The sequence below is a fragment of the Halichoerus grypus genome, chromosome 14 (genome assembly GCF_964656455.1).
Source record: "Halichoerus grypus chromosome 14, mHalGry1.hap1.1, whole genome shotgun sequence".
Lineage (NCBI taxonomy): Eukaryota > Metazoa > Chordata > Mammalia > Carnivora > Phocidae > Halichoerus > Halichoerus grypus.
This window is the reverse complement of record NC_135725.1, coordinates 45,684,768-45,708,045: the sequence shown is the minus strand read 5'-3', so window position 1 is coordinate 45,708,045 and position 23,278 is coordinate 45,684,768. Positions and strand designations below refer to the sequence as shown.

At 46.1% G+C, this 23,278-nt stretch overlaps 1 protein-coding gene and 1 pseudogene across 1 annotated transcript in view; both read right to left on the bottom strand.

Moving 5' to 3' along the window:
- The window catches only part of ACER2 (alkaline ceramidase 2), a 31,468-nt gene extending 28,608 nt beyond the window's left edge, over positions 1 to 2,860 (bottom strand). The window contains exon 1 of the mRNA XM_036091740.2: positions 2,620 to 2,860. Coding sequence (XP_035947633.1) covers positions 2,620 to 2,727 — 108 coding nt within the window. The 5' untranslated portion in view covers positions 2,728 to 2,860. The remainder of the gene's footprint in view (positions 1 to 2,619) is intronic.
- Positions 2,861 to 17,991: 15,131 nt separating this feature from the next.
- LOC118535401 (ubiquitin-conjugating enzyme E2 E3 pseudogene) lies at positions 17,992 to 18,546 on the bottom strand (annotated as a pseudogene).
- Between the last annotated feature and the right edge of the window lie 4,732 nt (positions 18,547 to 23,278).

The following is a 23,278-nucleotide window of genomic DNA, read 5'->3' as shown; positions in this document are numbered from 1 at the left end:
TTGTTTGTTGGTCTTGCCTATGGCTTTCCTATAGCTTGCTTGTCCTGAATGGCAGTTTTCTTTTTCTGAAATACACCCATGTTTGCTGGTAAAGTAACTTATTTTTAAGGTGAACATTTTAAAATACAGAACAACTATAACAAAAAACTAAACAAACTTTTTCATATCCAACATCATGAGTGTTATCCTGTAGTTCATATGGTCCCAATGCAGGAGTTTCCAGTTAAAGAATGGCTCAATCATAAACATCTGTGCTGTGCAGAATAAAGAAGTCAAAAGGAGCTACATGGCATTTGCATCTTCAGGAGGAGTATCTTTGTAGAGTCAAATGGACCGAGTTCTAACTCTAATTCTGCCATTTTCTTGACCTCAGCAAATTGCATCATCTCTCCAGACCCTGGTTTCTTCCTTTTATCCAGTGGATCTAATAATGAGTGCCCACCACTGAGGGTGACTGTACACTGTGCAGCAGAGTTCAACACCTAGCAAACAATTCATGGTAGCCAGTAGTGACTGAAGTCGTAGTAGTGATGTGCTAGCCCCAAGACCCGTTAAGAAGGTTCTAGATCCTGCTCCCAGTTCTCCCCTGATTTTATATCTTCAGTTCCTTAACCTTTTCCTCAAAATTAGTAATGATGTTTCTAAAATGGGTAATTAGATCTGCGGCCTTCCTATGAGGATTTAATGAGCTGTTTATCACCATGTAATAGTTCACTGTCTTCCTCAATACAAGAGAGAGATAAGCACGGGTCTGTCCTGTGATAAGCTTCAGAAATAAGTAGGGCTTGGAAACAGAGAGAAGGAAACAGTTTTTGCTAAGCTCTTTGGACCCAGACTCAACAAAGTTAGGTGACCAACTACTACTCTGAGGTTTAAAGCTCTCTGCACGGCTAAAGCAAATTTTGTGGTTTGTAAGAGCATTCCAAAGAATAAGGCCTGTCAGGAGGACCAACCAGGCTCATCACCCACAGACACTGCAGCTGAAGAGCGACAGTACGTTTCTAAAAAAGACTTTGGCACTCACTCCACAACAGCTCCAAAGGGACTAGATTAAAAGTAAAAACAACATAAAGTGTCCCCCCCCTCATCCAGCACTCTGGGGCTTTTCAAGACAGGCACAGAACAGCTCTAAATGAACTTCTGGCCAAGGAACCAGGCCTGACTCTCAGCTGGCCTCGGTCTCCACAGGTCATTATCTTGCTGGGTGTGTGAGAACTTGTCCCCAGCCTGTCATTTGTTCCTTAACTCTCTGGTGAAATCCTTAATAGTACTCTCCACCTTATAAAAGGAGAAAGTACGGCTACGGAAAGTACCCAGCCATCCCCAGCCCATCCTGTGTGCCCCCCGCCCCGGTCTACCCCTAAGAGTAAACTCTGAAAGAAGGAGTTCAACAGGTGAGCTGTAGCCACCTCCACTAGTCTTTCACAGGATCTATAGACAGCAGAGGGCCAGGTTTTCTTGAAGAACTAACCTGGTCCTAATTAAGAAGCAGGAGTGTTTGTGAGGGCACAAGGAGGGAGAGTGCAGACTTCTGGATTGTGCCGGAAACATGAGTATGACCGCTCCCTTCTCTACAGTTCAGTTTCATCATCAATGAATGAAAGGGCTGGGACAAGCTCATCGGAGATCCCTCCAGACGGACTCATGCCAAGTATACTCTCTCCAGCAAATCCAAGGAGAAAATCCGAAAGAACAACCTCAAATTCACAGTGACTTGTAAACCAGGAGTTCCTGTTTTTGTGTGTGTGTTTGGGCAGCCGCAGAAATGACCATGCAGAGTCTTCCATTCGGTCTGAGAACCCGGAGCCACCGCACAGCGAGAAGAAGAGGCACTTCCTGCCAGCATCAAGCTTTCCCTCCCATAAATACGAACAGCACACAGGCTACTGCAGTGGGGAAGTCTCAGCCTGCCCGTAGCAGGGACCGAGGCAAGCCCACGAAACACGCACACAAGCACTCCCAAACTTCCCGCTCACTCCCCAGGCTTAATCACTGGAGAGGGCACAGGCCTGGGGGAGTTGACTTGGGGGCCGGACTGAGCCTGGGAACCAAAGGCAAAGAACTAGGAACTAGTAGCAATTAATGTGATTCTGGCCAAAGGTAACTCGACCTATTATTGGTGTATTAGTGGGGCGGGGCCAGTCAGCACGGCAGCAGTGGGCCCTGCTCCTGAGACCTGCCGGCAGACTCCCTCCTCCCGCCCCCCCCCCCAGCAGGTATTCAGGGAGAAACCGCACAATGCGACCCAAGTGCGTCACGCCACAGAGATCCTAGGGGAGGAAGGGAATTGTCCCGGCGGGTTCACCAGCCCCTGAGTCACCCACCTGGGCGAAGGGCTGACACGGACCACGGGCTTCGGGACAGGTGCCGGTCAAGCAAGACAATAGAGCCATCAGACGGAAATGACAAGGGGAGGATGAGCCCAGATGTCGGGATAGGGACAGAAAAGGACAGATGGAGAGCTGGAAGGAGCGCAGAGGAGGGGGCGCGCGGATCGACTCTGGCCCTGGAGACAGCATACCCCAAATACACGTCCAGGTTCCAGGAGCAGCCACGATTAGTGGCGATCCCCTCCCTCAAGCCCGCCTGCCATCCCCGCTCCCGCTCCCGCTCCCGCACCGTGTTGTAGAACTCGGCGATGGCAGGCACGATGGTGTAGTTGTCCTCGCACCAATCCACCTCCGAGCTGCCGGCCCGCAGCTGGTCCCACCAGTGTGGGATGCTCATGGCCGCTGTGGGGCATTGGAGCAGCGGCTCCCGCAGCCGAGAAGCGCCCAGGGCTACTGCTGGACGCCGACTGCAGCGGCCTCGGCTTTACACGCGACGAGTAAGCCGCCGGATGTGGCGCCTCCCCAGCCGGCCCCCTAGTGCTCCGCTCCGCCTGTTGGACGTGACTCGCTCGTGGACCCCTCCCCCAGCTCCGCCCCCTGGAGGGGAAGGCGAGGGTAGGAGCAGGCCACGCCCACCCGAGGGGCGGGACGCATGTGGGAGGAGGGGCAGTCCGGAAGCGGGGACAGAGCTCCAGGCAAGTCTGGATATCCCGGCTACCGCTACGGCAGGTGGCAGAAGCCTTGACGGCCCGGCCCCGTGCCTGCCTGTGCCTGCCCACGCCCAGACTCACAGGCGCCACGACTCCCCCCCCAACCCCCACCCCGGAGGATCCAGGCCCCTGTGGACTCTCAGGGAGTTTGCACTGATCTGGCTGTACCCTGCGTGGGACGCCCGTGCTCACACTCAAGAAAGAAAAGCCCTCAGTCCCTCTGAAGCCCGTAAGGGTTTGCTTGGCAGGACCCAGTGCCGTGGGCTAGAGCAGGAAGACCTTGCAGGCTGGAGTGGCCGGCTCGATGGCTCACCCCCCCACACACACAGCCTCTGCCACCCTCTGTTCAGTAGACCACTTCTGCAATTTCCAGGACGCTCTTGGTCCCCCGGACTCCAGCCTTAGGGCTTTAATCCGGTCTTCAATTAAACATAGGGCGAAACTTTAGCCATAGCAACAAACACTCGGAGGACGCGGTGTGGCAGGTATGACATCTCCAGGACATCCAAAGTTCAAGAGATGATATGTACAGCTTTTATGATATGCCAGGCACTGTTTGAGGAGCTTCCACGCATCACTTCCTTGCTGTTGGGGGGGGGGGAATCCTGCCAAGTGGGTTCTATTGACAATGCCGTCCCAGCCTGTAAGGCAGCGCTAGAAATCAAATTCATGCCTCATGATCTCAGACCTGCTGGTGACTACTTTGCTGCTGTAGTTTCTAAAGCTAACACTGGGGCGGGGGTTTGAGGATTACCAGGTCAGGACAGTGGCAGTGGCAGAAGGAGCTTCTGGTCAGCAATCCGTGGTGCCTGGCACTAGCCTCTGCTGGCTCGAACCCGCATGGTGTTCTGAAGGCCAGCAGCTCCCAGGCACTGCCCTCTCTAGGCCTGACTGTCCAGGGGAACCCTGGCTCGCGCCCCAGTGTCCATCAGCAGATACCCACACAGCCGTTTGCAGGCCTCCCCAGATCTCCAGAAACTGCATGCCCCAGCTCCTCTGTTTGTCTCCAGAAAAATCCAGCTCTCTTCCCCTGGGGAGCAAGCCACACTCCTTCTTTCCTCTGTCCCAACCTCTGTCCTCCCCCTAGACAGCCAGTTCCACAGTCCTGGAACCCAGGTCCATGGGTACCTTCTCCTAAGGTCGGGATGACTCAGGCCTGCAGGACACCCAGTGTGAGCTGGCCACTTCAATGGGAGGGGGAATATTCCTCACGGCCACAGAGGACATTTAATCAGCTAATTTCTCCATGCCTCACAGCACTCCCAATTGTCCAACACCAGTTGTCCACGTTCTACTCCTTCCAGTACTTAAGGTGGAAACATGTCTGTATTAACTCTACTGGTGTAAAACACACCATTATTTTATATACCAGTGATTCTCAAAGTGGGTTCCCCTTTCGGGGGATCCACAAGGTGAAAACTCTCTTCCTGTGAACACGGCAACATGATCTGCCCCTTTGGATCTCATTCTCTCACCAGTGCACATTGGAGCTTTTCAGAGGCTAGGTGATATCATTATCTCTCTGGCAGCTAATAGAATCTGTGCTTGTGTAGTCTATGGTATTAAAAGTCTCTTTAAATTTTGAATATGAGGCGCGCCTGGGTGGCTCAGTCTGTTAAGCATCCAACTCTTGGTTTGGGCTCAGGTCATGATCTCAGGGTGGTGAGATCAAGCCCTACATGGGGCTCAGCGCTGAGCATGGAGCCTGTTTAAGATTTCTCTCCCTCTTCGTCTGCCCCTCCCGCTCTCACATGAACATGTGCACTCTGTCTCAAAAAATTTTTTGAATATGATAAATATTGATTGATATTTCCACATAAAGGAAAGAATTTTAGGATCCCCAATGTCCAGTATAAAAGGAGTCCTCAGATCAAAAAGGTTGAGAGCTGCTATTGGAAAAAAAGATGTACCCAATTAAACTCTTTGTAATGGTTTTTTTTTTTAAGATTTTATTTATTTGACAGAGAGAGACACAGCGAGAAGGGAACACAAGCAGGGGGAGTGGGAGAGGGAAAAGTAGGCTCCCTGCTGAGCAGGGAGCCCAATGCGGGGCTCGATCCCAGGACCCTGGGATCATGACCTGAGCCGAAGGCAGACGCTTAACGACTGAGCCACCCAGGCGCCCCAAAACTTTTTGTAATGTTTTTTATCTTTTAGACTTTTTAAGTATATATTGAATGAGCGCTTTTAGACTTAGATGTGCTTATTTTATATCACTCTTGTGTGTACATAAAAAGGAAAATATAAGCACAATAAACTTATTAAGGAATTCCTATAATCACACTCAGAACCTCTATTCTTTTTCTTCGTCATTTTTCAGCTGAGTCATTGGTGTCCTCTTGTTAATTACCAGGCACTGGTGATGCAGCATTTTTAAATCTCACTTCACTCCTGCCTGCTTCCAAACCTGGTGTACATATTTTGATGCCAGCACGTTCTTGATCTTACCTGAAGGTTGCAAGGGAAAGTTTTCAGACAACAGGCATCATGTTTCCTTTCCAGACAGTCCTTAGGTGATTTGTTGACAGAAACATGGAGATTACAGTTGCCAAGTCATTCCACCAGGATTCACCACTGAGTTTATGCACGTCCAGGCACCGCCAACACATCTTGACCCCCGCTTGGCCAACCGGGATTATAAGATGCCATCCGCCTTAAGGTGTATCTGGATTTCAGGATGTGACAGTGCAAAGCATTGTGACTTTTAGCACCACTGAAATACGGAATCCACTGGATATAAATCCTCCTTCTGCAGGTCCTGCTAGGGAATGATGAGGAGTTTTCCTCCTACGCAGGAACTCTTATTGGCAATGACCATCCTAGTTCAAGATCAAAACCAGCCACCTGGGTTTTAATTACAATTGCACAGAGAGACAGGGCTAAGCCAAAGGCCATTGGTGAGCAGCATCAGGGACACAAAGGATGTTTCTCCAAAGACACCAGTGTTGGTCTTCTTGGGACTATGTTAAAGTTTTTTGGATGCTGTCATCAACTCTCCCCATTGTTGTCATTTTTTTCAATGAATATAACCTAATAATTTAACATTAGGACCTACCATTGGCCATTGATTTTGAAATTGATTTATATTAACAATATGCCTTAGCAACCACCTTCAGTGGTTGAATAGAAGACTCTGAAATCAGGTGTAAGCAGAGAGCTTGGGGAGAGCGGGCTGGGGGATGGGACTGCCCGGAAGAGGCCACGGCTGAGTTCTGACCATGCGTTTGCTTGTGTTGCTTTTGGTCCAAATAGCAGTCAGTGGTACAGATCCATGAAGAGCGGGTTTAAGGGAACTACCCCTGCAGGGAAGGCAGGGTGCCATCATCTTCTCTTTTTACAGAGTTTTTAACTATGTTTCTTTGGTCCAAGTAAATATCTGATAATAAATATCCAGTTCAACTGGTTCTACAAGTGGAAATCATCAAGTCACAAAGTCTTCCTCGGAAAAAATTGCAGGCACCCGTGCCAGCGAAGCACGAAGTGCATGATCATGGATGAGATTTTCTGCATTTTCCTGTCTGGCCAGAGTTTCTCCTCATAGTCTTGCTTGAGGCTCATTGTTCAGGCCAGTGATTCTCAAAGGGCCGTCCCCCAGCCCAGCAGCAGCACCTAGGAACTTCTTAGAAATGCACATTTCTAGGTCCATACCCCAGACCTATTGACTCAGAAACTCTGTAAGTGCAGTCCAACAGTCTTAACAAATCCTCCAGGAGATTCCAACCCACGTTCACCTTGGAGAACCACTATTTTAGCCGATGTACGGCAGGGCAAAACTCCCCTATGGACAGGATGCTTTGCTTCCCCGAAAAATCAAACCCAAGCCAAGACTGTCGCCACCAGCAAAAGGAGGATGAAGACAGGAGCCCAAGAGAGACCATCCTCTTTTTCCCCTGGTCATTACCAGGAAACCAGGGGCTCAGAGTCTGCTCGCCCTCTTCAGTTAGGAGGGAAACAAGAAAAGTAAGCAAGGATTTTTTTTTTTTTTTTGGATCTAAGACAAAGTCTCCAGGCTCAGAATTGTGGCTGCAGGAAGCAGGGACACCCAGGCCCCCCCGACAGTTTTTATTGGATGTCTAATAGTCCCTTAGGGGGCGCCTGGGTGGTTCAGTCGGGTTAAGCGTCTGCCTTCGCCTGGGGTCACGGTCCCGGGGTCCTGGGATCGAGCCCGCATCCGGCTCCCTGCTCCGCGGCAAGCCTGCTTCTCCCTCTCCCTCTCCTGCTCCCCCTGCTTCTGCGCGCTGGCGCGCTCTCTCTCTCTCTGTCAAACAAATAAAATCTTAGGGAAAAAAAAGGTAGTAGCCTTCTGAAGACTCACGTTTTAAAACATAATCATCATACCATTATCAACATCTCTCCCAACCAACAATAATTCCCAATATCAGCAAATATCCAGTGTTTCCTGTTCCACATTTGTCTTAAAAAGTATTTGCCTTCTGAAGTGGGATTTAAACAAAGGCTACACATTGCAACTGATTGTTAGGTTTCAATAGGAAATCCGTACGTTTCTTCTCCAGCTTTTGCCTAAGACATTGGGTGGCCATGAAGAGTTTCCTTTAATCTGAATCTTACTGATTGCACCTGCATGTTATATCCTCTGTTCCCCACAGCCTCGCTACTAAAACGTGGAGGAGCAAGTATCTGCGTCACTTAAGAGTTCCTCAGAAATGTAGAATCTTGGACTCCACTCCAGACCTACTAAATCAGAATGTGCATTTTTAACATTTTTACAAGATCCCCAGGTGACTCGGCTCCTGTGAATTGGTAGTGAGAGCCAGAGTTTTGGTTTAGGTTCTGTTTTTCCCCCCTTTAGGGAGGCAACAGCGCTTATTATTTCTTAACCGGGCACACCTGCTCCTCTCTCGCCCGGTGGGACTGCTCAAGTCTGCGGGGACTGGCGCGTCCCTGTCCCTCAGGCCTCCGGAAAGGTGGCCACGCCCGAGGCTCCGCCTCCTGCCCGCCCCATTCTCTGGTCCCGCCGCGTCCGGTGAGCACACCTACCCACAGGGCTCTCAGGGCTCTCTCTGCTCATCGTGTTCGAACGTCTTTTTGTCTAATCCTGACCTGCCCTTGGTCTTTCAACTTGCCTTCTCAGCTGCAAAGAGAACAGATCTTTCGCGGAGGTTCAGCCTGCACCTTTAACTCAACAAGTCCAAGCCTCAGTCACAATTTTCCCTCCTAGCTTCCCTTTTGGGTCAGTAACCTGGCCATCTTCTGATCGCTCAGGCTAGACTATTTGAAGTGGTCTTCTGTTTCCCCCCTCTTTCATGTCCTACCTCTTATTAGTAAACTCTTAATTCTCCTGTATTTGTCAGCCTTCATTAGGTTATGCTGGAGTAAAAAACAGTCCCCCAAAAATCTCAGTGACAAGACTGTTCTATTTGTTTGCTGACATTCTAAGTTGGGGTGACTGCAGTTCTGCTCTGCTCCACGTGTCTTCTTCATTCCAGGAGCCCAGGTTGAAGAAGCAGTCCCGATCTGGCATATGGCAGAGGGCACCGAGGAATGGCAGAACTAGGGATCGATTTCAAAGGCTCTGGCGGTCACGGAACACACCCATTCCACCACATTCTATTGGTCACAGCCAATGACAAAGTCAAGTCCCCTGACAGTGGGTTAGGGAAGTGTGTTCAAGTATCTGGAATCAATAGTACAATCTATCACAACTCCTTTTTTATATCTGAATTGCATCCCTTATTTCAATTCCCTTTCCCCTGGCCTTAAACTTCCCTTCTCTCAGCATAAAATCCACCTGCTCTGGGAAGCCTTTCCTGACACCCTCAGACAAGGTCAGAGCCACTGCTGTCTGTTGTCGTGGAACCTGCACTTTTTTGCGGCACACTTGTAATGAATTATTTATGCAATCTTCAATGTCTGACTTTCCCTCTAGACTGCCAGCTCCATGAGGGCAAAGACAGCACCTGTTTTGCTCACCACTTTATCCTTGGCCCCTAGAAAAGTGTCTGGGCATGGAACAAGAGCTCGATAATCACATGTAGATGAGTGAATGTCTGCTTTAGCGAGCCCCTGTTCCCTTGCAAGCTAGTTCTCTAACCGAGTAACACCTTCTCTGTCAAGAAGCCGCGGTCAAAACCCACATTAACAAATTCCATGCACTGCAGACATAGGCAAAAGCCTCAGACTTCCAATCAGAATTGACTGACTTGTACTATATATACATCCAGTCCTAACAAATTGTTTGTGGCTTTCCAGTGTAGATTAGAGAAAGGAGAGGGGCCCAGGGACGAGGGCAGGAAGTAGCCTCTGACAGTCCGTCCATAAACTACAGCAAATATGGCCATGTTCCTGATGTGGCCGCAAGAACGTGTGGTCCTGGGGAGTCCCTGCTTCCTGCAGCCACGATTCTGAGCCTGGAGACTTTGTCTTAGATCAAAAAACAAACAAATAAATAAATTATAAATGACGATAATAAATACATAATAAATAAAATCTTAAAAAAAAAAGAATGAATGGGGAGGAAGTTGGTTTGAGGGCACAGGTGGAAAACACTGGCCTTAAATGGATAAGTGCTGAAACTGGGTGGTAGACATAATAGTCCCTCTACTTTGTATGTGTTGAGAACTTTCCATAAGTTTAGGGGCACCTGGGTGGCTCAGCTGGTTAAGTGTCTGCCTTCGGCTCAGGTCATGATCCCAGGGTTCTGGGATCGAGCCCCGCAGTGGGCTCCCTGCTCAGTGGGGAGCCTGCCTCTCCTCCCACTCCCCCTGCTTGTGTTCCCTCTCTCGCTGTGTCTGTCTCTGTGTGTCAAATGAATAAAGTCTTAAAAAAAAACAAAAAAACTTTCCATAATTTTAAAAGCTAAAGAAGCAATGGACTTCACTAAACAGGGGGGTCCCCCACAAGCACCCATGTAGCCAAGAGCACCAGAAAGGCAGTGTGAGTGAGGGCGAAGGGCTCAGCCTTTAGCAACGGCTACCATTAAAGCAGCATTTCTGGTTGAACCTGTGGTTGTTACCTGTCCACTTCATTCCAAGGGCACAGGATGGCAGGGAGTTACCCTCCCCTGAGGAAGCAAATGGCAAACGGCCTGAGAGGGAAATCCTCTCGGGCCTGTGCATGAGAAGGCCCTTTAACCAGGGAGCCTTTGGTAAACAAGCTCTTGGCAGACTGGGTGGGGTCCAGGTGGTGCCGTGGCCACAGACTCTCTGGAACCAAGAAGCTAGAAAGGTCAGGGACTGGTCAGTGCCATGCCTCCCAATCCTCCCCAACCCTTGAGGCTAGGCTCTCTGATTCCTGAGTTGTACCTTGAGGGAGTTGACCCTGGCACATCAGACATTCTACCCATTGGAAGGGATGCATCACAACAGCCTATAAACTCCATGCTTCCTTCACTCTGCCTTGTCTTCAGCCTTTCAAAGACCAAGAAAACTTGGGGAAATGAAGGTGGAGTAAGTCAAGATGGAAGAAGTCAGGTGGGATAAAATGTGAGTACCCAGGTGACCTATTTTTGGTGAAAAAGAAAGGTCCATAGATCAGCCAGGATCTTGAAGGACAGTTATGGGACTTTCCTTTAGTATAGGAGAATCTTGAGCAAATTTCAGCCTAAGAGAAAGGCACCCAGGTAGAGGAACAGATTTAAAATGTAAAGGAAAAATAAAAGGGTAATTCATGAAACTAGTTCCTGAAGGAGATGGAAAAAGGTAGAATTGAAAACTTAAGAGCTTGCAGTTTACCTGGAGAGGAGAAAAGGCGTGGAGTAGACACATGTTGTTTTATCTGTCCCAGCGTCTCTTCCTTTTCTGGGACTTTCCATGGCTTCTTTGATGGGGACTGCCCACCTCCCACCTTCCCCTGCCCCTACACCATTCAGGTGGCTGCCATAGGAACAGTCATGGTAACACACTGTGACCCCAACTCTGTGCTAGAGTTTGTTGGTCCAGCAGTGGGTTTTGACCTAAGCGGGCTGATCAGAATGCATCAGGGGGAATCTGGGATCAGAATTGAGCTCTTGCAGCTCTGACTGCCTAATGGGATAGAGATTTGAACCTGGGCACTATTGATGACCTGTCCCACCAGACGGATGGACAAGGTGGCAGAACTGGTCAGCAGTGCAAAGAAATAATGAAGCAGTTCCAAAAAGAACTGTCTAGACAAATGGTAGTCCAAATGGAAAAAAGAAGTCCCTAGCTCCCACTATGTCCAGGGACCTAGCCACATACAAGTGTTCCCAAGACACCCCAGGACTTTTATAGGGAAGTCACATTTTTTCTGAAGCTAGTTTGAGTTGGGTTTCTGTGACTTGAAACCAAGTATCCTAACAGAATTCTATGCCAAGGAAGGGGGGAATGTAGAGTATATAGGAACACCTGGAAACATGTTGAGAATGCTGAAAAATTGGGGCAGTTCGTACTTCTGAGAGAAGTGGGAGAAAAAGTTGTCTAAAAATAAGAGGTCCAGGGGCACCTGGGTGGCTCAGTCCCTTAAGCGTCTGCCTTCAGCTCAGGTTATGATCCCAGGGTCCTGGGATCGAGCCCTGCATCAGACTCCTTACTCTGCGGGAAGCCTGCTTCTCCTCTCCCACTCCCCCTGCTGTGTTCCTTCTCTTGCTCTGTCTCTCTCTGTCAAATAAATAAATAAAATCTTAAAAAAAAAAAAAAAAAGAGGTCCAGATATGAGGTCAGAGGCCTTGAAGAAAGTGAAAAAGATTGAAACCAGTGAGAAGATCATCCTTTTTCATTAATTCTCTAATCATTTTAACAACTGGAAGCAAAGATCTAGTATATTCTATGGATGGGGACAGTCATTGCCAGGAAAGTTCCAGATGAGACACCAAGAAGAACCAAGATCTTTCACCTTTCTCATTAGCAATGAAGCCTGGGGAACACATGATCTAGAAGTTTGAGGATCCTTGACTCTCAAGTGTGAAAATTGGAAGAGATTTAATCCTAGAAATATTTGACAGTTCCCAAAATGAATGGACACATTACAATTTCTTTTCGCATGAAAAGTTGCCAACATCTTTTAGGATGAGCATTTTGAAGAAAACTTTGACAGGATTTGTAGTAACAAGCTTAGAGAATAACTTGGGCATCTCCTCGCATATGACAACTCATGACAACAACTCAAGTGGCCCCCGTTCTGGCGTCAATCAAGAACAAGAAGCAATCGGAGCCACGGTTCTCCTCCCTGCTCTCTCTGCTGCTCCAGGGGTCCATGTGATTTCCTACTGGATAAGGGGCTCAACCAGATTCAATCCCACTCTCAATTTCCAACCATGGAAGAAACTGCTGGAACCCTGGGGACAATTGTTGCCAGAATTGCCATATGAGCTTATCAGGCGAGAGGGTTATCTTCTAGCCTCTAGCTACACACAGCCTCCGCTCACCTAAGGGGATCAGAACCTGAATTCCGGGGACACCTGGGTGGCTCATTTGGTTAAGCATCTGCCTTTGGCTCGGGTCATGATCCCTGGGTCCTGGGATCAAGTCCCCGCATCAGGCTCCTTGCTCAGCAGGGAGCCTGCTTCTCCCTCTCCCTCTGTTCCTCCCGTTCATGCCCTCCCTCTCTCTCTCTCTGACAAATAAAAAGAACCTGAATTCCATTTGCATGAATAATAGTGACCAGGAAAGCTCTGCCCTCAGCAATTCCTTGAAAAAAGTTTTTTGCCACAGTGCATAATAAATATTTTTTATTAATCATTATTATGTATATTGATCTTTTATACAACATATAGTGTATATTATATAATACATGTAAATAAATATACATAATACATGTAAATAAATAACTGAAACAAAGTTACATTTAATGGAATTATTGATATGTTAGGGTTTAATTATGTCCTTCCATTTTTTGTTTTGTTTTGTACTTGTTCACCAGTTTTCTTTTTCCTGTCTTGTAGGTTACTTGAACTTTTTCTAGAATTCCATTTGGATCTGTCTGCAGTGTTTATAAGTGTATCTCTTTGTGTAGTTGTCTCCGTAGTTGCTCTGGGTGTTATATAAGTTAGCACAGGCTCCTAGTGTCATTTTACCTATTCAAGTGAAGTACAGAAAACTTACCTCCTTTTACATCCTTCTATTCTCCCCATTTATAATATAATCGCATTAAATATTTTCTCTACATCCATTTAGAACCACACCAAACAGTGCTATAAATTTTGCTTTAACCATCAAACATTTGGGCGCCCGGGTGGCTCAGTCAGTTAAGCATCTGCCGTCAGCTCAGGTCATGATCCCAGGGTCCTGGGATCGAGACCCGTATCAGGCTCCCCGCTCAGCAGGGAGTCTACTTCTCCCTCTCCCTCTGCCCCTCCTCCCTGCTTGTGTGCTGTGTCCCTCTTGCAAAAATAAATAAATAAAATCTTTAAAAAAAAATAACCATCAAACATTATTTTGAACACTCAAGAGGAAGAGGCAAGTCTGTTGTATTTACCCATATTTTTGCTCTGTTCTTTTTCCCTAATGTTCTAAGCTTCATTCTTTTATCATATACATTCTGTTTAAAAAATGTTCTTTAGGGGCGCCTGGGTGGCTTAGTCAATTAAGTGTCTGCCTTCGGCTCAGGTCATGATCCTAGGGTCCTGGAATCAAGCCCCACACAAGGCTCCCCACTCAGCAGGGAATCTGCTTCTCCCTCTCCCTCTGAAATAAATAAGATCTTTAAAAGGATGACTACAGGCCATTTTTTTTTTTTAGAGTGGGTGTGCTAGCAACAATTCTTTAAACTTTCTTTCCTCTGAGAATGTCTTGTTTTCCCCCCTCATCCAAGAAAGATACTTTTTCTGGGTATAGAATTCTGTGTTGAGTTTTTCCCCACCTCCCTCCCATCCAGTGCTTAAAAGAAATATTACACCACTTCTTTCTAGCCTCCATGGTTTCTGATGAAAAATCCACTGTCTTGCAAACTGTTTCTCCTAATAAGTAAGATGTTGTGTTTCTCTGGCTGTTTTTAAGATTTTTTTCTTTGAGGTGCCTGGGTGGCTCAGTCATTAAGCGTCTTCCTTCAGCTCGGGTCATGACCCCAGGGTCTTGAGATCGAGCCCTACATCAGGCTCCCTGCTCCGCGGGAAGCCTGCTTCTCTCTCTCCCATTCCCCCTGCTTGCGTTCCCTCTCTCGCTGTCTCTCTCTCTCTGTCAAAAAATAAATAAAATCTTAAAAAATAAAAAGTTTTTTTTTTTTGTCTTTAGTTTTCAGAACCTTAATTATGTTGTGTCTTGATGTGAACTTCTTGGGGTTCAGTCCATTTGGAGTTTGCTCAGCTTCTTAAATCTGTAGGTTTATGTTTCTTACCACATTTGAGAACTTTCCAGCCATTATTTCTTCAAGTACTGTTTCAGTCTTGAGTTCTCTTTCCTTTCCTTCCAGGACTCCAGTGACATGAATATTAGATTTTGGGCTTTTTTGTTTTTGTTCTTTGTTTTTATTTTTTAAAATTATTTTTTAATTTTTTAAAATTTAAATTCAATTAACTAACATATAATGTATTATTTGTTTCAGGGGTACGGGTCTGTGATTCATCAGTCTTATATAATACCCAGTGCTCATTATAACACATACCCTCCCAATGTCCATCACCCAGTTACCCCATCCCCCCACCTCTACCACCTTTTTTTTTTTTTTTTGGTAGATCCCAGTTCCCTTAGGTTCTGTTCATTTTTTTAAAATCTATTTCATCTGTTGTTCACATTAGGTAATTTCTATCTTTCTTTCTTTCTTTTTTTTTTTTTTAATATTTTGTTTATGTATTTGACAGAGAGAGACACAGTGAGAGAGGGAACACAAGCAGGGGGAGTGGGAGAGGGAGAAGCAGCCTTCCTGCGGAACAGGGAGCCCACTGTGGGGCTCGATCCCAGGACCCTGGGATCATGACCTGAGCCGAAGGCAGATGCTTAACGACTGAGCCACCCAGGCACCACTAGGTAATTTCTATCTTTCTATCTTCTAGTTCATTGGTTCATTTATCCCCTCCATTCTACCATCCAGCCCACCCACTGAGCTTTTTATTTTGGTTATTGTATTTTTCAGTTCTAAGATTCCCATTTAGTTCTTCTTTATAGCTTGCATTACTTTGCTGAGACTTTCCGTTTTCTTGCTAAGTCCTATTTTTTCATTTATTTCAAGCATAGTCTTAATTGCTCACTGAAGTATTTGTATCTTGGCTGTTTTAAAATCCTTGTCAGGCAGAGAGGGGTCCGGCTGGCTCAGTTGGTGGAGCATGCCACTCCTGATCTCAGGGTTGTAAGTTTGAGCCCCATGTTAGGTGTAGAGATTACTTTAAATAAATAAATAAATAAAATCTTAAAAAAAAAAAAATCATTGTCCAGTAATGTTAACCTCTCCATCATCTCTGCTTTTACATTTTTTTTTCTCACTTTGAGATCTTCTTCATTCTTGGTATGTTGAGTGATTTTTTTTTTTTTATCAAAGCCTCAATATTTTTGTATTATGCAAAGTTATGCATAATACAAATTATGGATCTAATCTAAACCTTCTGTCTTCGCTGGCTTCCTCTGAAGGGGAAGGGGAGGTCCTACCAGGTGGAGATAGATACCCAGATCATCCAACTGACACCAGAGAGGGGAATCTTCTTTACCGATGGTGGGGGTGGATGTCCAAGTTCTGCATATAGTCTCCACGGACTTCACAGGGGGCAGGGGAGGCTCTTGACTGGCCAGCTGGGCTGAAAGTTCAACTCCCTACTGAGCTTTCTCTGACACCCCCTCCCCCATCAGGATTGTTGGAAAACCTCAGAAGAGCCTGATAAGAGTGGAAGTCTAGGTGTCCACTCAGCCTTTGCTTGTATGGTTGGGGTTGGGCCATGGTTTGTTTGTTTGTTTTTCCTGTGGTGTTTGGCTGGAGCAGAATGTTATTCTCTAAATGTTTCTGCCCTGCTAGACTTCCCCTGTCTTGTCCTCTGACAAGAGTAAACAAGCTTTTGTTGTGGAATTTTTGGTCTATGCCTATTGGCATTTTGAGTGGCTGGCTTCTTCACTTCCAAGTTGGGGATGTGTGAGGCAAGAAGAAAATGCAGAGAAGTCCCCACCATACCATTCCTTGGGTCCTGACGTCTCTAGTCAGCCTGTCTTCTTCTCTCCACCTTTCAAATACTTGTTTCGTATACAGTGTCCAGAGTTTTTAGTTGTATTTAGCAGGAGGAATAGGGAATGTAGGTCTATTCCATATTCCTGGAACCAGAATTCTAGGGGAACAGATTTTTAGAGCAAGCTAGTGGTCTCCCCAGACGAGCGGCTGCGAGGGGGTGGAGATAGAAGAGAGAAGACGAGCAAGGACTGAATCCTGAGGACTCCCATGTCCAGAGGGAAGAGGAGGAGGAGCTTGAAAGGCAGCAAGAAGGGACAGCTAGGGAGGTAGGAGGACAAGCAGAAACATGTAAGATAACTATAGTTAACCACCTTTTATTTTTAAAAAATTTTATTTATTTATTTGACAGAGAGAGACACAGCGAGAGAGGGAACACAAGCAGGGGGAGTGGGAGAGGGAGAAGCAGCCTTCCCGCGGAGCAGGGAGCCCGATGCTGGGCTCGATCCCAGGACCCTGACCTGAGCCGAAGGCAGACACATAACGACTGAGCCACCCAGGCGCCCCTTATTTTATTTTTAAGATTTTATTTATTTGAGAACAAGAGCAGGAGCAAGAGGGGGAGGGACAGGGAGAGCCGTATGGGGGTGGGAGGGAGGGAGAAGTAGAGTTCCTGCTGAGGGGGACGTGGGACTCGATCCCAGGACCCTGAGCCGAAGTCAGGCACTTAAGGGATTGAGCCACCCAGGCATCCCTAGTTAACTACCTTTTAAAGGATAGCATAAGTGAACACAAAATCCAGACTGGAGCAGGTTTGAGAAAGAATAGAAGCAAAGTGAAAGAAGAAAGTTACCCAAGCCACCTATTGTGTGATTCCATTTACACGAAATGTCAGAATTGGCCAATGTATAGTGACAGAAATAGATTAGTGGTTGTCTAGGGCTGGGGTGGTGGGGTAGTTTGGGAAAAATAGAGATGGGAAATGACCTCTATGTGGTATGGGGTTTCCTTTTGGGGTGAGAAAAATACTTCACAATTAGATTTTGGTGATAGTTGCACAACTCTGGGATATATATTTTTTTAAATATTGAATTGCATACCTTAAATGGATGAATTGTACAGTATGTGAATTATATTTCAATAAGGCTGCTTTAAAAAAGGGAAAGGGGAGAGGGAGAAAAAAAGAAATGATACACATTGGGAAAACATGTAGAACTTTTATGCAGGGCCAATTTCCCTTACATAAACAGCTAATAATCCAATAGGGAAAAAATGGTAAAAGATGGAATAGAAGAATATATAAAAAGATGCTTGATTCATAGTAATAGAGCTATAAATTATAACTACGTTAAAATAACAGCTATTTCATCTATCAGACTGACAAAATCCCAAAGTGTGGTAACACCTGCCAAGACTTTATTTTTTATTTTTTCAGGAGCATGTTTATTGTGTCTGAGATGATCCATCAGGTGCTGTCTGAGCTAGAAAGGGTAAAAGGAAAGCCTCTTGTTACAAACTGACAAAGTGAAAGCCAAAACATTTTTCACAAAGCATGAACCATACACTCAAATAGATCTGGGTTTTATAGAAATGACCTAATTCCTAGTCCTCTCTGGCTACTTTTATAACTTTATATAGATAATGAATTAGGCACTGTGATATTTGGTGGACTTCAGGATCAGTATCCCTAATACTCCACAAAATACATTCTGATATCCCAAAGAAGCAAGACTTGCAAGTAGGCGTGGCAAACCTAACTACAGCTACAAAGTTCTACTCTTGAGGCCAGCATTTATCTCTTGGGGGAGTCTTCCAGCCTCCAAAGGACAAAAACAGGGAGTGGCTAGAATCAGTACAACATACACGCAGAAGGCTGTCCTGGAAAAGCTATAAAATATGCGGCACAGCGAGAAGAATCCTTGGGCTCCTTCACACCGCATACAAATTATGAATTACGCCGCCTCGCTCTCGCTCTCCTGTCTGGCTCTCCCATCGTGTTTTGCTCTGTTGGTCGAATACTGAGCGGCTATGCTTCGGACCAGAGGATCCATAGGGACGCCGTGTGTCAAATGAGAACAAAGTGACAGCAAAACCTTTGAAATAGTCCAAGCAGGACTCCAGTTGTTGTTTCTGGTGCAGAAAGTAACCACTGCTACCTTAAGTGGATAATAGGGTGAAAAGGTGATATCCAGAAAAAACACCCCACTATCATAGACAGAACCCGGTGGGCCAAGTATAGTTGGTCTCCATTCATAAATGTGCTCTCCTTTAGGCCGAGCACTGTAGTTAGAAGGAGGATCAAGGTTTCCTTCAGCCAGTTCCTGCTGAGTCCTTTCAGCACTGGTTTTGCTAGAGAGTGCGGTGTTTTTCTTCCGCAGGGTGGCAGAAAGTTTTCTTTCTTCTTCTTCTTCAGGCTTGGGAGCCGCTCGCTCTTGCTGGTCCACATCAGAACCACCACGGCCGGTGCTGGGGCTCTGGTCATCAGACCTCTGCCTGTCCCTGGACATCTGGGCGAAGTGATTTCTTAGAACATTCTACCACCCAATCTGCCCAGCTTGCCCTTGCGTGCCACTAGGGTGTGTTGCGAAGTGGGGAACCCTCCCTTAGGGAAATGGAGGCAGCAGGGGAGGAAAGAGGGGAGGGAGAAGGAAAACAAAGCGGAGGAGGCTCTGGCCGGGAGCGTGGAACATTGGAAGTCGGAGGGGATTGTGCGGGGAGCACCGCCTCTCCGCCCCAAGCACCTTGGGGGGGGGGGGAAGGGGGTTCGGAGCTCAGCTGGGAGAAGACATGTGCTCCTAGCTCCTAGCGAGGCAGAGGGCCCAGAGAGACCCCTAGAGCCGTGTTTCCCCCGCGGCCCGCCTCCCGGCTGGGTTCGTCCCAGCCCGCAGCCCGCAAGCTGCAAGGTGCGAGGACACTGGCCAAGCCTTCAGGGGAGCAGGTATTCTCCTGATTGCTAGTGGGAGCGTGAACGGTGACAGCCCTATGGAGAACAACTTAGCCGGAGCTATCAAAATTACAACTGTTGTACCCTCAGACCAGGCATATCGACTTCTAGTCATTTACCACTTTTACTTCCAGACATGGGAAATGACTTGCCCGCAGGGTCGCTGTGTAATTGCAGCTTTCTTTGTAATAGTAATGGACTGGAAACAACTTAAATGTCAACTAGGAAATCTTAAAAAAAAAAAAAAAAAAAAAAAGTATTCTTTAAAAAAAAAATGTCAACTAGGAGGAGACCAATAAAGGCAATGAGGAAGCTCTTTATGTGTTAAAAAAGAAAGTTCCCTATGATGTATTGTTAAGGGCAAAACAAAAAGGGCAGCATGACATATATGGTGTGTTGTCATTTATATTAAAAAGGAAGATGGGATACATTTGTACCACCAAAAAAACAACCTCTGAATGTATCAACAAACTAATACTACTAAACAACTGGATGGTGTGAGGTGGAACTGGAAGATGGGGTGAGAAAGCTGCATACTTTTCCATAATTTTTAAAATTTTAAGCATTTTTTTATTGAAAAGAAGGAATGTGAGGTGAGAAAGTGGAAATAAGAAGTGTAGCAATTTATCTGTAGAGTCTGTTTGAACTGCTATGCCAAAAATCCATAGACTGAGACGCTTAGAAATGAGAGAAAGTTCTTTCCTACAGTTCTAGAGGCCAGGAGGTCCAAGATCAAGGCTCAGGCAGATTCAGAGCCTCTCCAGACTATCCTCATAGACTTCTTGCTGTGTTCTCGCTAGCCAAAGGGGCAAGGGAGCTTTCTTGGGGATTCTTTTATGAGAACACTGATCCTTGGGCACCTGGGTGGTTCAGTAGGTTGTCTACCTTTGGCTCAGGTTGTGAACCCCAGGGGTCCTGGGATCGAGTCCTACATCGGGCTCCCTGCTCAGCCAGGAGTCTTCTTCTCCCTCTGCCTTTGCCCCCCACCCCTGGCTCTTTCTCTCTCTCTCTCAAATAAATAAATACAATCTTAAAAAAAACAAAAAACAAAAAAACCCCACTGATCTTATTCATGAGAGTTCCACCCTAATCACCTCCCAAAGGCTCCACCTCTCAATATCATCACACTGGGGGGGGGGGGGGTAGGATTTCAACATATAAATTTTAGGAGGACACAAACCGTTAACTGATAGCACCATTATTTACAGCTTTTCAGGAAGGGGTTGGGACTCTGCGAAGAACTGGCAGCCAGAGGAGGCTGTGGGTCAAAATGAGACTTTTTAGAGCTAGGAGATATTCAGCCTGTTTTTAGGCTGATGGGAATGATCCAGACACTTAGATTGTATCCTGCCTTTTGCTATATTATTGAACCTTTTAAATAGCTCCGTTACAACTTTGTCTGCTTGTGTATTTTTTTAAAAAAGATTTTTAAAAAAGATTTATTTATTTGAGAGAAGGCAAGAGCGAGAGAGAGAGAGAGAGAGAGAGCACACAAGTGGAGTAAAGGGCCGAGGGAGAAGCAGACTCCCCACTGAGCAGGGAGTTGATGATGGGGGGGATCGATGTGAGGGCTCCATGCCGGGACTTGATCCCAGGACCCTGGGGCCCTGAAAAGGATGCCCATCCTTTTCCATCTCTGTATCTCCTGCGCCTAGCTTGGTTCTGGCGTAAAATAGGTGCTCAGCATGTGTTTGTTAAATGATGTTATTGAAGACTCTCCCCATGGCTGTCCACCATCTGAATCAATCCATTCATTACACCTCAGCCCTCAGTTCAGACTTCCATTTTCCCCTTGTAGTGAGGTCACCATGGGTTCACATGCTCCGGGAAAGACTCCCAAAGCAGCACAACTTAAAGCAGACGGAGAGGAGAAAGGAAGGCTTTGCCGGCAGCAGGAAGGACACAAACAGACTTAGAGGGACCTGGCTGTTGGCCATGATGATGATGTGGTGTAGGGATGAGGAGGATTGCTAACCTCCATTGAGAGTCCACTGTGCGCCAAGAACTGTTTAACTCTTTCACTTGTGAGTTCATTTATCCCTGACAAGACTCTAGAAGAAAGGTATTACCACCATTTTACAGATGGGGAAACTAAGACACAGAGCAAGTAAGTTGTCCAAGGTCACACAGCTATGAAGGAATGAAAACACATGGGACAAAAAGATTGCCCTGATATAGTGACTTGATTTGATTAAAACAAACAAATAAACAAAAAGCCAGCTTTATTCTTGTACCTTTCCTGTCATTCCTGTTCCTTCCTTCCCACCACCAAATATTTCATAAATATATGCCCGAGCTTATTTGCCACAACTCTGCAAAAACATCCCTTAGTCCCTGACCCAAGGGGTGAGAAATCCATTGTAATTCTTGCTCCTGGATATAGTTACAGAAATAATGCCAAGGAGCTTTTCTAACTTCATTTCTTTGATTTCACTTCCTTTCCCAGACACAGTGGGGCATGCTTAAAATTAGTTTCTTCCTACAAGTAGAAATTGCCCTTGCAATTTAGTTTTTTGTGCCTAAAATGATCTTTTTTTCCTGCTTCGTTGAGTTGGGCCAGATAGGAGACAGCTTACCGAAATGCACAAATTCATTTCCTCCCTTACTACTTCTCTTCCTTTCTCTATTTATGCCTCCCTTTGGAAAATATCCCTTTTCCCAAGCACCACTTGAAAAACTCATTTACCAGTGAGTTAGGGGAAATTTTACCTTTACTGATTGTTCTTGGGGATTACTTTAACTTAACACTACTGAATATAAGAAAATATTCTGTTTGGTCAGGTTTCTCCTGGTCACGAGACTACCTTCAGGCCCTGTTATAGGATGAATTGTGCCCCCGACCCCCATTCTTTTTTTTTTTTTTAAAGATTTTATTTATTTGACAGAGAGAGACACAGCGAGAGAGGGAACACAAGCAGGGGGAGCGGGAGAGGGAGAAGCAGGCTTCCCACTGAGCAGGGAGCCCGATGTGGGGCTCGATCCCAGGACCCTGGGCCAAAGGCAGACGCTTAACCAACTGAGCCACCCAGGCGCCCCCCGACCCCCATTCTTAAGTTGAAGTACTAACCCCAGTACTTCAGAATGTGACTAGTTTGAGATAGGGTCTTTAATGAGTTAATTCAGATTAAATAAGGTCTTTAAGATGGGCCCTAATTTAATATGACAGGAGAAGAGATTAGGACGCAGACCTGCATGGAGGAAAGACCATTGAAGACATAGAGAGAAGGCCATCTACAAGCCAGGGAGCGAGGCCTTAGAAGAAACCAATCCTGCCAACACGTTGGTTCTCAGACTTCTAGCCCCAGAATTGTAAGAAAATAAATTTCTGCTGTTTAACCACCTAGTCTGTGGTATCTTGTTATGGCAGCTCCAGCAGATTAACAGAAGCCCCTAACTCAAAGCTCACCATTTTTACTGTGTCACTCAGCCTCCAAACCTGTATGCCCAACAGCCTGTTGGATGTTTCCACCTGTGTATCCCACAGACACTTCACACTCGGCGTGTCCAAAGCAGAAGTCTTGTCACTCTCTGTATGTCTGCCCTTCTTTCAAAGCCCCCCATCTCAGTGATGACACCCCTGTGACAAGCTAGAAATCTAGGTGCCATTCCTGATTCAGCTGTCCCTCTGCTCCCACTTCTATTAGATATAAAGTTCTGTGCATTCTACCCCTTGAATCTCTTCATTTCTTAACTTTTTGTTTGCACTGAAAAATGTCAAAACCAAAGAAAATTTGAAAGAATGAAGTGAAAATTAACCATTTTTTAAAAAGATTTATTTGTTTTAGGGAAAGAGAGAGAGAATGTGCACACATGCGCATGCATGGGCTGGGGGAGGGGCAGAGGGAGAGGGAGAAAGAGAATCCAAGTAGATCCCCACCCCCACCCCATTGAGCAAGGAGCCTGACCCTTGACCCTGAGATCACAACCTAAGCTGAAATCAAGAGTCAGATGCTTAACTGATTTGAGCCACCCAGGCGCGCCCCCCCATTTAATATTTTTTATATTTGCTTCCACTTCCCCCATATATATACTCTTTGGTGTATATATATTATATATATTATTTATGTATATATTTTTCCTGAGCCATTTGAAAGGAAATTACAAACACCATGATATTTCATCTCTGAATACTCCAGCATGCACTTCCTAAGAATAAGGCTATTCTGCCACATAGCCTCAATATCACACCATCCCTAAAACTTAACGTTATTTAAGTAATACATTCTAATACACTATCCATATTTAAATTTTATCAGTTGTTTCCAAATATCTTTTCTTTCCCCTTCCTTTTCCCT